The sequence below is a fragment of the Trichechus manatus genome, unplaced genomic scaffold (assembly GCF_000243295.1).
Source record: "Trichechus manatus latirostris isolate Lorelei unplaced genomic scaffold, TriManLat1.0 scaffold00190, whole genome shotgun sequence".
Classification (NCBI taxonomy): Eukaryota; Metazoa; Chordata; class Mammalia; order Sirenia; family Trichechidae; genus Trichechus; species Trichechus manatus.
This window is the reverse complement of record NW_004444126.1, coordinates 840384-858286: the sequence shown is the minus strand read 5'-3', so window position 1 is coordinate 858286 and position 17903 is coordinate 840384. Positions and strand designations below refer to the sequence as shown.

General features: G+C 36.7%; 1 protein-coding gene across 1 annotated transcript in view; it reads right to left on the bottom strand.

The window, feature by feature from the left end:
• Positions 1-12605, bottom strand: part of TTC28 (tetratricopeptide repeat domain 28) — a 703674-nt gene extending 691069 nt beyond the window's left edge. The window contains exons 1-2 of the mRNA XM_023741786.1: positions 12468-12605; positions 8382-8451 (exon numbers count right to left, since the gene is read on the bottom strand). Coding sequence (XP_023597554.1) covers positions 8382-8384 — 3 coding nt within the window. The 5' untranslated portion in view covers positions 8385-8451; positions 12468-12605. The remainder of the gene's footprint in view (positions 1-8381; positions 8452-12467) is intronic.
• Between the last annotated feature and the right edge of the window lie 5298 nt (positions 12606-17903).

Genomic DNA, 17903 nt, shown 5'->3' with positions numbered 1-17903 from the left:
ATATATATATATATATATACACACTTCGCTGGTTTTGCTTTTCTAAAGAACTCAGCCTAAAACAATCGGCGCACATGTGAATGCATCTGTGCATGCATGTAGAATTGCAGATGTATTACAAAGGGGCTCAAGAAATATTCAAACTGGATAAAAATATTTAACTACAGGGACTACAGTGGGGAGAGGGGTATACAAGGGAGGAATATAATTTTTATTGTATGAGATTCTTCCAACTACTATGAATTACTTTTATAATTAAAAAAGTATATAGATAGATAGATACACACGCAACACACACGTCCACAATTTATAGACTGGCCAAAAAGACCTGAACAGAACTTCAAATGCATACAAACTACAAGCATATAATACAACTGTGTATACTTAAGACGTAAGAAATAATGGCCTATATTAATAACAATAAACCATTTATTCCCAACGATAAAATGGTAGTAACATTTGTTTTGGTAATGAAATCCATACCACTAAAAGAAGTGACAGCCGGCTGTGGTGGATTTAGCTTATGGTAGAATATAAAGTGTCACTTAAATTTAAAGGAAGTGTCATATTCTTGCATATGAAAAATTCCCTTTCCTGTTTATCATTCCAACTGTCTACAAAAAGCTTCTGAATAACTGAATCTCACCACCTTAAGACCAACAATAAAATTATGCAAAAGAAGAATGTAAGAATGGCAGTGAATTTTATTGTAAATATTTATGGTAAATTTAATATTGGATTCATAACTTTGTTTTTAACGTCATGAGGCAATATGCACAGATGTTAAGAAAAATTAAAGTCATGTAAATTGAGGTTCTAATTCCAACTTTTTACCTTACTCTATGACCCTGGGCAAACTACTTAATCTCCCTGAACCTCAGGGCACCTATAAAATGGAGACAGCACCACCTATAACAGATGATCGTTACAATGATCCGTCTGCAAATTCAGTCGGCCTTTCCAAAGCATATCCCAGATTGCTTGACTTTTCTCTATTTCCACCCACTGCTATTCTGGTACAAGTTAAATCATTATTGGTTTCCCTGATTCTGCTTTCATCCTCCTACTTTCCATTCCCCTCACAGCAGGTTTTTTGGTTTGTTTTGTTTTTTTGTTTGTTTTGTTTTGTTTTTGTTTTTGTTTTTTTACCATAAGTTAAATTACGGAGAAGCAATACCAGAATGGCAGAGTAAAAACCTCCGAAAAGCTGCTCTTCCATAAAAGTACTGAGAACACTAACAAAAATTCATAAAAATCAGCTTTTCAAGAACTCTGGAAGTTAACCAAAGGCTTGCAGCAAGCCAAGAAGTATTTCTTCACGAAAAATGGCTGAATCTCAGAAACAATAGTGAGCTTTGTGGGGTTTTAACTTGCACTATTTCCATCTCCCTTGCCACAGCTCTGCAATAGCCTTGAAAGCCAGCAGCATTCCAACCAGCTGTGATAAGCAGCAGTCTAGGAGTCACTGGAGGGGGAAGATAGTTTAGAACTTCCCAAAAACCGTCATCCCAGAGAATCGCCACTATTTGGCATATCTGGCAGCACTCTGAAAAAATTCCATTCACAGGACTTGTCATTATTTGGCTGTTTGCAAACAGCCCCTCTCCCCAGGGTGTTTGTCAAATAAAATCAGCAGTAATTGCTTATCATTGCAGCTGCCTGAAGCAACAGTACCAGTTGGGCAAACAAAGAGCTGACCAAAAAACTTAAAAGAAAAATCTGGAGAATAAGATGTCCACAGGAGACTCTGGAAAAACTCCAAAATATTTCTGTGAATCTAGGAATGTGCAGGGCTGCGGCATTCCCCGGAGAAACCTGAGAAGGCCCTAATCACTCACCTCTGGCTGACCTTAAAGATCCTCACAAGCAGAAAGTAAAGGCTAAGACACAGTTGAAAACTATCAGAGCATTGACGGTATTCCCCCAACACACACAGAAAGTCTCTTGGCAAAGGCTAGAAGAATTATTGATCCAAGGCATTTAAGGAAATTTCTGTCCAATCATTAGCTGACCACTAAGCTAACTGAGGGGCCCTGGTGGCACGATGGCTAAGAGCTACAGCTGCTAACCAAAAGGTCAGCAGTTTAAATTCACCAGCCACTCCTTGGAAACCCTATGGGGCAGTTCTACTCTGTCCTATAGGGTCACTATCAGTCAGAATTGCCTGGATGGCAATGAGTTGAGTTTGCTGAGTTAAAGCTAACTAAGCAGAGACTTCAGTGGCCACATATTACAAAGAATACAAACTTTACAGAATTAGTCCAGGAAAGTCATTAATAAACAAAAAGCAGTAACAACACACTTTTGGAGAGAGGGGCACCTGATTTCCAAAGTTGCCACATTATATTATTTTAAAAAGCCAATTTTCAACAACAAAAATAAATTATGAGACACACAAAGAAACAAGCAAGTTTGTTTCACAGGGGTGAAAAAAGCAGTCAAAAGAAACTATCCCTGAGGAAATTCAGATGTTGGACTTAAAATTTTTAAAACAACTATTATAAACATATTCAAAAGACTAAAGGAAATCATGTCTAAATAATTAAAGAGAAGCATGAGAACATTGTCTCACCAAGTACAAAATAAAAACAAAGATACAGAATTTATAATAAAGAACCAAATAGGAATTCTGGAGTTAAAATATACAATAACTTAAATGAAAAATTCAGCAGAGGGGCTCAACAGCAGATTTGAGCTGGTAGAAAGTATTAGTGAACTTGAAGATTGGTCAATTGAGATAATCCAGCCTGAGGAACACATACACACACAAAATGAAGAAAATAAACAGATCCTCAGAGACCTGTGGGAAACCACCAAGCATACAAACATATTCATAATGGGGATCCCAAAAGATATGAGAGAAAGAAAGAGGGAGAAAGAATATTTTTTAAAAAAGGCTGAAAACTTACCAAATCTTACGAAAAGTATTATATGTCCAATAAGCTCAATGAACTCCAAGAGGATAAACTCAAAGAAATCCACATCTAAACACATCATAGTCAAACTGTTGGAAGACAAAGACAAAGAGAGTATCTTGAAAGCAGCAAGATAAAAGCAACTCATCATGTACAAAAGATCCTCTAAAAGACAACAGCTGACTTCTCATTAGAAACCAAGGAGACAAAAAGGCAGTGGAATGACATATTCAAAGCACTTAAAGAAAAAGACTGTCAACCAATAATTCTATATACAGCAAAACTATCCTTCAAAAACAAAGAAGAAATTGAGACATTCCAGAAAAACAAAAACTGAGAGAATTCATCGCTAGCAGACCTGCTCAGTAAGAAATACTAAAGGAGGCACTTTGGGCTAAAATAAAAGGACACTAGACAGTAACTTGAATTCACATGAAGAAATAAAGACGACCAGTAAATATAACAGACAGTATAAGTGTATTTTTGTTTATAACTCTTTTCTTCTTCTGATTTAAAAGACAGCAGCATAAACCAATAATTATAAAACTGTGTTGATGGGCTTATAATGTATAAAGATGTAATTTGTATGACAATAATAACACAAAGGAAGGAAGAGGGAACAGCGCTATATTGGAACAAAGTTTCTGTATACTATTGAAATTAAATTGACATTAAACCAAACTAGATTGTTTTAAATTAAGATTTAGTTAATTTAAATTAAACTCATAGGGAAACAACCATGAAGATAACTCAAAAAATATAGTAAAAGAAACAAGGAAATTAAAATGGCACACTAGAAAACATCTTCTTAACTTAAAACAAGGAAATAATGGAGGAAGAGAAGAACAAAAGAGACATAAGACATGTAGAAAACAAATAGAAAATCAGCAAACATAAACCCTACCTTATCAGTAATTACATTAATATAAATGGTTTAAATACTCCAAGCAAAAGGCAGAGACTGGCAAATGGGTAAGAAAACATGATCCAACTATATGCTGTCTACAAGTTAAGCCACTCAATATAGTTTCAAAGTCACAAATAGGTTGAAAATAGAAGTATGAAAAAAGATATTCCATGCAATCAGTAAGCAAAAGAGAGCTGGAGTGGCTATACTAATATTAGAAAAAATAGATTTTAAGACAAAAGTTGTTACTAGAGACAAAGGGAACTTTTTATAATGATAAATGGGCCAATCATTCAGGAAGACATAATAATTATAAACATATATGCACCTAACAACAGAGCCTGCAAAAATTGACAGAATTGAGGGGAGAAATAGGAAATTCAACAATACTCCAAGAGATAGAAAAACTAAGACATAACAGATAGAACAACTAAGCAGAAGATCAACGAGGAAATAGAAGGCTTTAGTAACACTGACTAGACCTAACAGACATCTGCAGAATACTCCACCCAACAGCAATAGAATACACATTCTTCTCAAATGCACATGGTACATTCCCAAGGACAAACTGTATGTTAGGCCATTTAAAAAAGTCTCAATAAATTTAAAATGAATTATATTACAAAGTGTGTTTCTGAACCACAATAAAATTAAATTAAAACTCAGTAACAGAACAAAACTTAAGAAAGTAACAAACATGCAGAAATTAAATAACACACTCTTAGCCTTAAAGTGGAGCCCTGTGGTGGCACAATAGTTAAGAGCCTCTCTGCTAACCAAAAGGTTGGCAGTTCGAATCTACCAGCTGCTCCTTGGAAACCCTACGGGGCAGTTCAACTCCATCCTATAGGGTCACTATAAGTCGGAATCAACTCAACAGCAACAGTTTTAACCTTAAAATATGTCATTCTTCTACTTAAAACCTTCCCATGGCATCCCATAAGTCTTAGAATACAATATAACCTCTTTACCATGGCTTAAAATGACCTGCGTGATCTGGCACCTGCCCATCTCTCCAATCTCATCTCCTACCATTTCCTTCACTGGACCGTGCTCCACTGGCCTTTGTGTTGTTTTCTCAATTAGCCAAATTAAAACTAGCTGTTTATTCTGCCTAAAATGCACTTTGCACAAATCTTCACATTTGGTTCTTACAGATCTCATCCAAAACCTCTCCTCCCACAATCTGTCACATGACCCAGTCATTCTTTGTCTCCAGTACTCTCCTTCCCTTTAGCCTGTTTTAAATTGTCTTCAGAGCACTTATCACTTTAGAACACTTTCATACATATTTATTACCTTATTTTTTGCTTTTCTCCACTAGAATGTAAGCTCCATTACTTCTGGACCCGTGTTTCCCTTGTTCTTGTCTGAGTCACTAAGACTTAGAACAGTGCTTAGAACATAGAAAATGCTTAATAAATACTTGTTGAATAAATGAATTGAAATTATAACATGCACTTACACCCAAAAAGTGTATAATTAATGCACACCATTAAAAGTATGTATAAGAATTCAGCTTAAAATATTATTTTATGCATGTCTGTTAAGCTCCAAGGCATTTAAAAAGGTTTGTGTACTTGTCATGACAAGTAAAAGGCAAATAACCATAAGCTCAGACTCTGGTTTACATTATAGGAAACTGAAATTGAGTAGTCTCCTCAACATCATGTATCAGTGTTAGAACTTGAGAGAGAAATCTGAATTCCTAAGCGTTCTTAATTGATGGACTTCTTTGCCCATGGAAGTAGTATGATACGGTAATTAAGGACAAATACTTTAGAACCAGACAGAACTGGGTGAAAATTCAACTCTCCCAGTTACTAGCTGGGTGTGCTGGACCAGTTAATTTATTTAATCTCTCAATAAGCCAAAATGTTATCCTTTTAAAACTGGGACAAAAAAAATCTACTTTATAAAATTATTATATTAAATTGATATCATACATAAAATGATTCAGACAATCGTGTAAATAAGCATTCGATAAAAGCTATGTTTTTATTACTACGGTGAAACCTGTGAGAGCTGGAACTCAAAGGGACTGCCTTGTTTTTCTAGGTCTCGAAAGTTTTCCACTTTTGACAAGGTGCACGCTTACCACTTTTCTATTGCTCATTTTAGTGGAAAATATTTAGTTTTCCTTCTCTGACAGGTTTCTACCTTATACAGCTTCCAGCTTTCACAGGTTTTACTGTATTATAATACTAGATAAACCAAAGGGAAACATGAGGCCTAGATATTTTTATTTTATTTTTTTACATATAACTCTTTCATCAGCTATAATATCTGACAGATCATGCATAATATTCTGTCATCAGGTATTATTAAACTGTCATCAGGTATGATACCTGATGATAGGACTGTCATAAGGTATAATCAATGAATGAGAATATGGAAAGAGCTTTAAATCTAGGCAGAAAGAGGAGGTACTTTTACAGGGTGCATTAAAATTAATAGGGAAGTCCCATTATGAAACCTTTTTTTATACAGTGTTACACCATATGAAAATCCAACATTCCTTTGGGTTTCTCTTCCTATCTTTGAAGACAGAACTAATTCTGTAACTCATAATTCACACTAAAATCAGAGTAAATACTTCAGAACTGACTTTCTTGAGAAGATGTGATTCAAGAAAATTTCAGAACAGAAATATAAAGGATAAAAAGCCAAACAAAAATAGACAGAATGGATATGCTCTAGGAATAAAAGTACATGATATGTACCATACCTTACATATAGTGAGGAATACTGAGGTAGATTGTGAAAATGGCCACAAATTTTTCCCCTTCATTTATATACACTCTTGGGTAATACTCTCCTACTGTGAGTGGTTCTGGGCTTCACCATACGCCTTGCTTTGGCCAGCGGGACCATAGCAAATGTGACACTTTCTAAGCACACTTATACATCGGTGCTTGCACTCTCTTGCTGCTACTGAAACCCTACAACTGTAAAGAAGCTCAGGAAAACCTGTTGGATGATGAGAGACACATGGCCCAGTTGCCCCTGCTTCCCTGGTCAACAACATGCCAACTGACAGAATCGTGAGTCTGTCCTGGATAGCCCAACCACCAGCCAAACCTCTAGGTTGATCTCAAACACATAAGCAAGCCCAGCAGCAATCAGCTGGGCCCACCCACATTAGAAGAGCTACTCAGATGACCTACAGAATCTTAAACTAAATAAATTACTACTGCTTTATGCCACTAAATTTTGGAGTGCTTTGTTACAGAGCAAAAGCTAATGGATACAAGTCGTTGTTAGCTGCCACTGAGCCAGTTCCAACTCATGATGACCCCATGTGTGCAGAGTAAACCTTCTCCATAGGGTTTTCCAAGGATGTGATGTTTCGGAAGCAAATCATCAGGCCTGTCTTCCAAGGTGCCTCTGGATGACTTTGAACTGCCAAACTTTTGGCTGGTAGTCAAGCACGTAAACAATGCACCAGCCAGGGACTCCCATGTATACAAGTACAACCCAACAATACATTCTCTTTTTTTAATGTACTTCCTGTATTTTAAATGTTTTCTCATGGAGAAGAGTCAGAATGCCAAAACAATGACGAGATCAATAGGCCAGATTAACAAATGAAAACAAAGAAAAAGATAAATCAATTAAATACTATTACCAGGGAAGACAACAGCAGAACTGTACTTGCCTAAAGTAAATGCCCAACAGATAGTTACTGAATTGAAATAAACTAAACAGACCACACATAAAAGAGCAATAGGATGTGACAGGTTATTCAGAAGAACACATATCCTGTATATCTGGTGGAAAATAATTCTTTCTCTTTTCCTCTGTAATATCTATATCTTAATGGAGTATTTTTTCCATTCGGGCATCATCACACTTTAAAAAAAACTGATCAGCAGAAATTGGAAGGATTTAGAAAATTACTACTGAGATTATTATAAGGGGAAGAAAAAATGCTTAATAAAGAACTGGGGTAGTTTTGATAAAAACTACATGTGTATAAATATAGGGTTATTACTAACTTCATTATTATCATCATCACCATTAACATCTATCATGCATCAAATAATTTGCGCATAAAAAATTAGGTGCTTTATATACATTATTTTAATCCTCAACATAACCCCTTCAACGTGTGATGTTAACCCATTTTACACGTGAGAAAGCTGAGGCTTGGGGAGGTGAAGCAACCTGTCAAAGGCTTCACAGTTAGTAAATGGAGAAAAACTTAGGTCGAACTCCAAAGTACCAGCAGTCCTCAATTCACATGGTTCTGATATACACAAATTTCAATTAACCACAGTTTAGTTAAATAATGAAGGAGCCCTGGGTGGCACAGTGGTTAAGTGCTCAGCTACTAACCAAAAGGTTGGCGGCCTGAACCTACCAGCTGCTCCACAGGAGAAAGATGTGGCAGTCTGCTTCTGCAAAGATTACAGCCTTAGAAACCCTATGGAGCAGTTCTACACTGTCCTATGGGATCGCTATGAGTCAGAATCAACTCAATGGCAATGGGTTTGGGTTTTCTTTGGTTAGTTAAATAACACCCATCCCCCCAGCAATACTGTTCAAATTTCACTTACCATAATATATTAAGTTCAAATAAATGCATACAGTCCAAACTTTGCTGCTAGCTCTTCAGTCCACAAATCACTACATATATAAGAGATAGACATCATGATTAGTGACCAATCATATCACTTGTTTCAAAGTCTGCTGGAGATTGGTGACTGCACATCTGTTATTCAGTTCACACACAACTGATAAACCCAAGTAACATTTTACAAAAATGGATATTTGAAAGAGAGAACTGACAAACAAAAATGAAAGTGCAGCAAAGAAACAAGTGATAATGCTGGAAGTAAAATCTGAATCAAACCTACAGGGAGTTACAGAATAAATAGCTGACTGTGGGAATACCGACACAGCTGCCATTAAAGAGATTCTCAATATACAGCTAGAGGAACTTAGTGAAGGTGAACTTATCAACATAAACAAGGAAAGTAGCATGACAAAAGGAACAAAATGTCCCAGAGGAGATAATATTGGCAAAAAATTTCACATTACAGGAACTCTCAGAGATATTTCATCTATGCTGTAGCACGTATCACTACTTTCTTCCTTTTTATGGCTGCATAATATTCCATTGTATGGAGAACCACATTTTGTTTATCCATATGTTAGATCAAAAGGAGAGAAAAACAGATAACAGGCGGAAAATACACTAAGAAATGATGGGAGGAAATTTCCAAATTTCATGCAAGATATAAATATGTAGATTCAAAAGTTTCATGAACACCAAATGGGATAAGAAGAATACCATGCAGGTGCACATCATAGTTAAACCAATGAAAGGCAAAGACAAGAGCAATCTTGACAGCAGCAAGAGAAAAACAACATATTACATATAGGGGAACAATGAGATAATCAGCTGACTTCTCATCAGAAACTATAGAAGCCAGAAGGTAGAAAAACATCTTTTTAAAGTGATGCAAGGAAAAAACCAAAGGGCAAAAAAAAAAAAAAAAAAAAACCCACAAAAACAGAATTCTATATCCAGTGAAAATACTTTCAAGAACAAGGGTAAAATAAAGACTTTAAAAAAAAAAAAAAAGCTAGAAGAATTACTTACCATCAGAACTGCATTGCAAGAAATGCTAAAGTAAGCTCTTTAGGCTAATGCAAAATGATATTAGGTGAAAATTCAAAACATCAGAAACGAGGAAGAGCATCAGAAATGGTAAATGTCTAGGCAAATATTTGGGTAACTCATGTAGCTGCTTAAAGCAAAAATTGTATCATTGTTTTGTGGCCTTATAACGTAGGTAAGCAGGATATATTGAACAATTATAACATAAACTTGGAGGAATGTGAACCTATACAGTTAGAAGGTTTCTACAGTTTATGTGAAATGATTCAATATTAACTGAAAGTGAACTATGAGAAGTTAAGTATGTTTATAAAAACAAAACAAACCCCGTTGCCATCGAGTTGATTCTGACTCATAGTGATCCTATAGGACAGAGTGGAACTGCCCCCATAGGGTTTCCAAGACTGTAAATCTTTACAGAAGCAGATTGTCACATCTTCTCCCAAACAGCAGCTGCTGGGTTCAAACTGCCAATCTTTTGGTTAGCAGCTGAGCACTTAACCACTGCCCCACTAGGGCTCCTCTAATTATGTTAGCAACCAGTAAAAAAGGAAGTAGAGCTAGAAGGCCAATTGAAAGTTTAAAAGAAATGCTAAAAAATATTCAATTAAACCAATAAAGGGCAGAAAAAGGAAGACAGGACCAAAAAGCAAAGAAAATAAATAATAGTAGACTCAAACTCAACAATATTAATAATAGAATTATATGCTAATGGCCATAAATTCCAATTAAAATGCAAAGGTTGACAAAATTGATTTAAAAAGCAAGACACTACTATATGCTGTCCAAAGAGATGACTCTGACAGAGAGAGGCACAGAGAGGTTGAAAATATATTGACAGAAAAAGATACATCATGCTAAGAATAAGCAGAAGAAGGCTAGAATGGCTATGTTATCAAACAAAATAGATTTTATTACAAAAAGTACTCCAGAGATAAAAAGAGACACTACATATTGAAAAAATTATCAATTCATAGAGATAAAAATAATAATAAAGGTGTATATGTTAACAAGGCTTCAAAATACATCAAGCAAAAATTTTACAATATTAAAGGAATAAATAGCCACTGCCAAAATCTCAGTTTGAGATTTTTAACTTTTTTATTCCAGCAATTGATAGAATAACTAGCCCCCCAAAAAAAAAATTAGCAAAGACATAGAAGATATTAACAAAACTACCAAGCACCTTGACTTAACTGGTATCTCCAGACCTATACCTCACAAGTGCAGAACACATATTCTTTTTGAGTGCTCACAGTAGTTCACCAAGATAAACCATATAGTAGGCAATGAAACAAGCCTCAGTAAATTTAAAAGCACTGATACCACAGAGAGTATGCTGAAGGAAGGCAGCTGCCTTCCAGCAGGAGATACACTTCTCTGTGACCACCTATGACCACTTAATTGTACTAAAGTATGCACCCCGGGAACGTAGTTTCTCCTGGTGACTCTTAGCCCCCTATATCATTAATCAGAAAATGTAGGCTTATTTTAATAGACATTTCACCAAAGAGAACATTAAAATGGACGCCAAACACATAAAAAGATGCTCAACATCATTAGCCATCAGAGAGATACAAATCAAAACCACAATAAGATACCATTTCGATCCCACTAGGATGGCTAAGATAAAATTTTAAAAAAACAGAAAATAAATGTTGGCAAGGATGTTGGGAAACTGAAACCTTTATCCATTGCTGGTGAGAATGTAAAATGGTACAGCCATTGTGGGAAACAGCGTGGTGGTTCCTCAAAAAACTAAAAATAGAACTACCATATGACCATGCAACTCCATACCTAGGTATATACCCAAAAGACTCAAAAGCAGAGACTCAGGCACTTGTACACCAATGTTCATTGTTCATTTGGCTATTCATAATAGCCAAAAAGTGGAAACAACCTAAATGCCCATCAACGGATAAAATAGATAAACAAAATGTGGTACATACATACAATGGAATACTACTCAGCCAGTAAGACAAATGAAGTCGTGGTACATGCTACAATATGAATGGAGCTTGAAGACATTATACTGAGTAAGTCAATCAGAAATGGACAAATATTTTATGACTTCACTTATATGAAAAGACAAAACAAGCAAATGTATAGACACCAAAGTTTATTAGTGGTTACTGGGGCAGGAGGGAAGGGGAAGGTGGGGAGTGTACTGCTGATGGAATACTGAGTTTCAGTTTACAGTGATGGCAGAATCACATTGGTTAAATGTAGGGTTGAACAGTCAATTAATATAATTACTATCAATAAGCTGTATACCTGAAAAAAGTTCAACTGGCAAAAGTTGTGTGATAGACAAATTTATAACAACAAAAAAAAAAAAAAAAAAAGAGAGAGAAAGTAGCTGCTGAGACTGCTTATGTACAACCAAATACCTCACGGAATTTGGTTTCTTGGTTTGAAAGTTTAGGGTCATAGTTTTATGGGACATCCCAGTTAACTGGCCTAATAACATGTTCTTCTAAAATAAACTGGGAGCTAAAGGACAGGTAGATTCACTGAAAATAAACTATATACAAAACAAAGATAATAACACAAGCCTTGCACTGTTTAAAGAAATATAGATAATTACAATGATTTATTGGGGGAAAAACGTTTCCCTGAAAAAATAACATTCTGAAAATAAGCAGTCATTGACAGTGAACTAATGTTAATTATTTTGAATTGAAGGAAAGAAACATAATCATCATATCCTATCTAAAACACTTGGAAAAAAAGCAAGGTCCAAAACTTACATAAGTAACTACAATGAATTCTATCAAGAAGCTAAGTAAAAAAATTCAAATCTGAAAAGTACAGAAGAATCGAACTTGGATATGGAAAGCACACTTCCACAGCACAAAAAAGGAAGCCATTCACTAGTGGTCCAGCTCAACACAGCCATTCTACATTCTGTTGAAGTACATATTGTTAAAATATTAATAACAGCACTGAATCAATAAAACGTTACATTAAAATAAGAAATCAGTGCAGAAGATTCTGTGAAAGTAAATGAAATTTCTACCTTTGGCCATTTGGGATTGAGAAGTCGGGCTTTGATGGCATCATCCAGTGCCTTGTCATACTGCTGGATTTTCATGTAGGCTGCAGATCTATTGCTGTATAAGATGCAGTTTTGAGGGTCAACAGCCAGGGCTTCATTATACAGAACGATAGCTGTGTGGAAATCTCCATCATGACAGGCCTGGTTACTCTGACGAACTTTCTCAACAAACTCAGCTTTGCTCAGCACTGGTCCATCAGGACTTCTTCGGCCAATAGTCTTAGCACCAAAGAAAGGAATCTACAAACAAAGAAACTTTGTCAAACAAACTTCAGATAATCTAGTGGAGTCCCTGTCTGAACCTCCAGAGAATCTGGACATTCTTCATAGTCTGCTTTACATTATGGTTTTGTGCCTTGAAATACAGTAAGCTTTCCACGAAGCAGCACATTGCCTCAAATATACGTGTATGAATGCATACACATATGTGTGTGTGTTGACTGATTGATTGAGATAATGAATGAATGCCAAAGAATACTCAGGCTTTTCCTCGGCAACTTTTCCCCCACCTTGGCAACTTAATGTTATACCGAGGGACAAAACAAAATACAAATCTATGCAGACAGTATGATCTCAACTATGTTAAGATACTTGCACTTAGAAAATAATGAAAGGAACAAGATGAAAATATTAACTACACTGAATTATTTCTGGATATAAGATTATGGGGTATTTTCTTAAACTTTCCTCTTTCATCCAAATGTTATACAATGAGCATAGGCCAAGTATGGTGCAATTAATTACTTTTGTGTGTGGCCTTTCTAGCCCTGGTCTTGTAACTCCCACCCAGGTGATTGGGCAGGACTGTACGATAGGGTAGTTGTCGCCGACCAAGAGGACTGGTCAGTTTTGCCTTAAAAGAGAGTCAATTCCAGAGCAGACAGGAGGATCCTACCACCACCAAGGAAGAAAAGCTAGGTGAGGAGAGTGCGTCCTTTGGACTCAGGATTTCTGCGCTGAGAAGCTCCTGGAAGCAGGAGACTGGGAGAGAGAGAGCAAGCTATAACCCTGAAGGCAGTGAGTGGCAGGAAAGACCCAGCAGCAGAGACCTGGTAGCAGGAAATGGCGCAGTGGGCTTCCTGGCCCTTGGAGAGAGAAAGCTGACTGCCTCTGGCAGAGGCCTAGGGCCAGGGAAAGGCGTGCCTTCGAGCACAGCTGGGAAGAGGCTGTCCTGAGGGAAAAACTGTATCTTGAGTGTTCCTGAGTCTGAATTGTAACCTGTTACTTCCCTAATAAACCCCATAATCTTAAGTATGGTCTGTGAGTTCTGTGTGGCCACTGCAATGAATTACTGAACCCAGCAGAGAAGTAGAGTGCTGTGGGAGGGACAGTTGGTGTCAGAATTGGTAAAGATGGCAGAAAGAGGTGGCATGTCTGACTCCTGCCTCATACCAATCAGTCTTGGACTGTTAGTCTTAGTTCTCCTTCCTCCTTGTGAAGTTAGAAGAGGTCAGACACTGCCCCCAAACTGTTTTTACATCAAGTTTTTATAAAAATAAATAAACTGTTAAAAATAAGTTTAATGTACCACTGAATATCTTTAAACTGGCAATACTTGGTAACTATAATTTGGCCACTACCATGGAATTTCAAAGACAAATACAAGTTTGTGGAGACAAACCCTCCCCCCCACAATTAAAAATCTATAAATTGCATACTGGCAACTTAAGATCTGCTTTCAGTGTTTATTTTTCAGAATCACTAAGTTTCCTATGACTTTATAAGTGACCTCAAAACCAAAGGGAGCTCAAAACCAAAGAAAACTCCATACGGCTATGGCCAACTGATTTTCAACAAGGATGCTAAGTTTATCCAGTGAAGAAAAAATAGTTTCTTCAATAAATGGTGATATGACAACTGGATTTCCATATGCAAAAGAATGAAGTTGGACCCGTACCTCACACCACATAAAAAAATTAACTCAGTTGGTTCAAAGATCTAAATGTAAGAACTAAAACCATCAAATTCTTATAACAAAACATAGGAGTAATGCTTCGAAACATAGTTTTCAGCAATGGATTCACGGATATGACATCAAAATCTCAAGCAACCAAAAACAAAATAGACCAATGGGACTTCATCAAAATTAAAACATTTTGTGCATCAAAGGAGTTTATCAGCAAAGTGAAGAGATAACATACAGATTGGGAGAAAACGTTTGGGAACCATGTATCTGATAAGAGTTTGCTGTGGATTAAATTATGTGCCCCCAAAATATGTGTTGGAATGCTAACCTGTGGATGTTGCCCTGTTTGGAAATAGGGTTTTCTCTGTTATGTTAATTAAATCATACCCAAGTAGGGTGGGTTCCAAAGCTAATCATTTCTGAGTTATAAAAAAAGCAGATGAGACACAGAGAAATGCATACATGGGGGAAAAGATGCCATGTATGGATCACCAAGGAATCAAGGAACACTTGGGGCTACAGACAAGGAAGGAATCAACATGGCCCAGACCTGGATTTGGACTTTCAGCTCCAGAGCTATGGGAAAAAATTTTTCTATTCTTTAAAGCCACCCACTTGTGGTATTTCTGCAATAGGAGCACTAGGAAACCAAGACAGGTTTAATATTCAGAATATATAAAGAACTCCTATAACTCAACAACAAAAAGACAACCTAATTTTTAAAAAATGGACAAACAACTTGAATAGACACTTCACTAAAGAAGATAAACAAACGGCCAATAAGTATATGAAAAGAAGCTCAACATCATTAGTCATTCGAAACCAAACTCGTTGCCATCGAGTTGATTCTGACTCACAGAGACCCTATAGGACAGAGTAGAACTGACCCACAGGGTTTCCTAGGCTGTAATCTCTATGGGAGCAGATCTCCAGGTGTTTTCTCCTGTGGAGCAACTGGTGGGTCTGAACCGCCAACCTTTCAGTTAGCAGCCAAGCTCTTAATCACTGCGCCACCAGAGCTCCTTTTAGAACTACCTATGACCCAGCAATTACACTCCTGGGTATATACCCAAAAGAATTGAAAGCAAGAACTCACACAGGTATTTGCATATCAATGTTCACTGCAGCATTACTCACAATAACCAAAAGGTGGAAACAACCCAAGTGTCTATCAACAGCCAAATGGATAAGTAAAATGTCGTTGTTGCTGTTAGGTGCCGTTGAGTCAGTTCCAACTCATAGCAACACTATGTACAACAGAATGAAACACTACCCAGTCCTGTGCCATCCTCATAATCGTTGATATGTTTGAGCCCATTATTGCAGCCACTATGTCAATCCATCTTATTGAGGGTCTTTCTCTTTTTCGCTGACCCTCCACTTTACCAAGCATGATGTCCTTCTCCAGGGACTGGTCCCTCTTGATAACATGTACAAAGTATATAAAAATGAATTCTCATTATCCTCCCTTCTACGGAGCATTCTGGCTGTACTTCTCCAAGATAGATTTGTTCATTCTTCTAGCAGTCCATGGTATATTCAATACTCTTTGCCAACACCATGATTCAAATGCATCAATTCTTCTTTGATCTACCTTATTCACTGTCCAGCTTTCACATGCATATGAGGTGATTGAAAATACCATGGCTTGGGCGAGGCACACCTCAGTGCTCAAAGTAACTTCTTTGCATTTTAACACTTTTAAAAAAAATGTAATATATCCATACAGTGGAATATTATTCAGCCACAAAGAGAAATAAAATTCTGATACAAGCTAAAACATGGATGAATCTTGAAAACATTATGCTAAGTGAAATAAATCAGACATAAAAGGAAAAATATTGTATGATCTTACTTATATGAAATGTCCAGAATAGGCAAATGCATAGAGACAAAAGTTTGGAGGTGAGAGGTAGGAAGGGAAGCAGGTGGGAGGGGAAGGGTGGGGCGTGTTTTGCTTAAGAGGCAGTAAGTTTTTATTAAGGGTGATAAAAAATTTTTGAAAAAGATAATGGTGACTATTGCATAACATGGTAAATATAGTTAATGTCACTGAACTGTACATATAAAAATTGTAGAAATGTTTTATTACATAAATTTTACCACAATAAAAGTTAAAAAAAAAGCACCATGGGGCTTAGTATACCATAGCAGGAGGATGGAAGGAGGGTGGCATGAGACAGCTGGAAAGATGAGAGACTGCTGAATTTCAACCAGAAAAATAATCTGGATTTGGCAATGGAGAACAAAGGATGTTGACCCTTCTTCTTTGCCCTCTATGTTGGGGATAAAGGAAGGAAAAGGAGAAGCCTATACTGGGAGGAATTTCACAGGAAGTAATATCATTAACGGGAAAGCCAGGTTCACTTATACAAGGGAAGCAGAAAGAACAGTAGTGAGGAAGAAATGAAGGATATAGAAAAGTTTCATAAAAATGGGAGGTGGGGGGGGTGGGAATCATGTGGAATAACAATAGGACCTGGGAGCACAAGAAAGCAAATGCTACCTCTAGTATTCATTAGGATTGTTCACAAACATTCTGGTTCAGAAAGTAGACAGTATGGACTTGCTTTGGCCAATGAAATATGTTCAAGTGACATATGGCACTTCCAGGTGGAAGCTTTGCAAACTAGTGCACAATTCACCACATTCTCTTGCCCTAAAGCAATTTAGAAGCATGTGTCATAGTGGAGCTTTAGTCACTGTCCCTGAGTGACTGAAGAGCACAGCCCACTTGCTAACCCATGCTAGACATGTTGCATGAGTGAAAAATAAACCATTGTTGCTTTGAGTCATGGAAGGAAAAAAATCAAAAACAAAGGGAGTAAATGAGTCAACTGTTATTCATTTTTAAAACAGAAAAATTATAAATTGCATTAGAGTCCCACGGGAAGAAATTTAACACAGTAGTATCAGGAAAGGCAGCTTACAAGTCTAAGCAAGGCAAGCCCTAAGTGAACTTTTTTTTTTTAAGTGTAATTTTCTTCTCCAGCTCTTCCTTTAAGACCTAGCTCACTCCCTCCATTTAAAGAGGGTGGATCTGATTTGATCTGGTATAACATCCTAACATGTACAAAAATGACAGACTTAAAAATAATTTTTTTAAAAAGTGATAAACTCCTCACAGAGGTATTAGCATAGAAAAAAAAAATTCTACAGAGAGAGAATTCCACCGACAGGAGGAAGAAAAGCAGCTCTAATCTCCAACATGGGCAACCACTATATTCCTCTCATTACAGAGATATCATGTCCTAGATTTCCAGGACAATTCAAAACATTAAAATATCCTTGAAGTTTCAAATATCAGTGACCAAATTATATCCTCCAAATTCTTCATAACAAAAGTGGCTAACCAATAATGTATTCTGATTAGTTTTTCAAAAATAAAAGAATTTGAGAACCCAGATGTAAATCCATCCACCTACGGTCACCTGATCTTCGACAAGGGCCCAAAGTCCATCAAATGGGGAAAAGACAGTCTTTTTAACAAA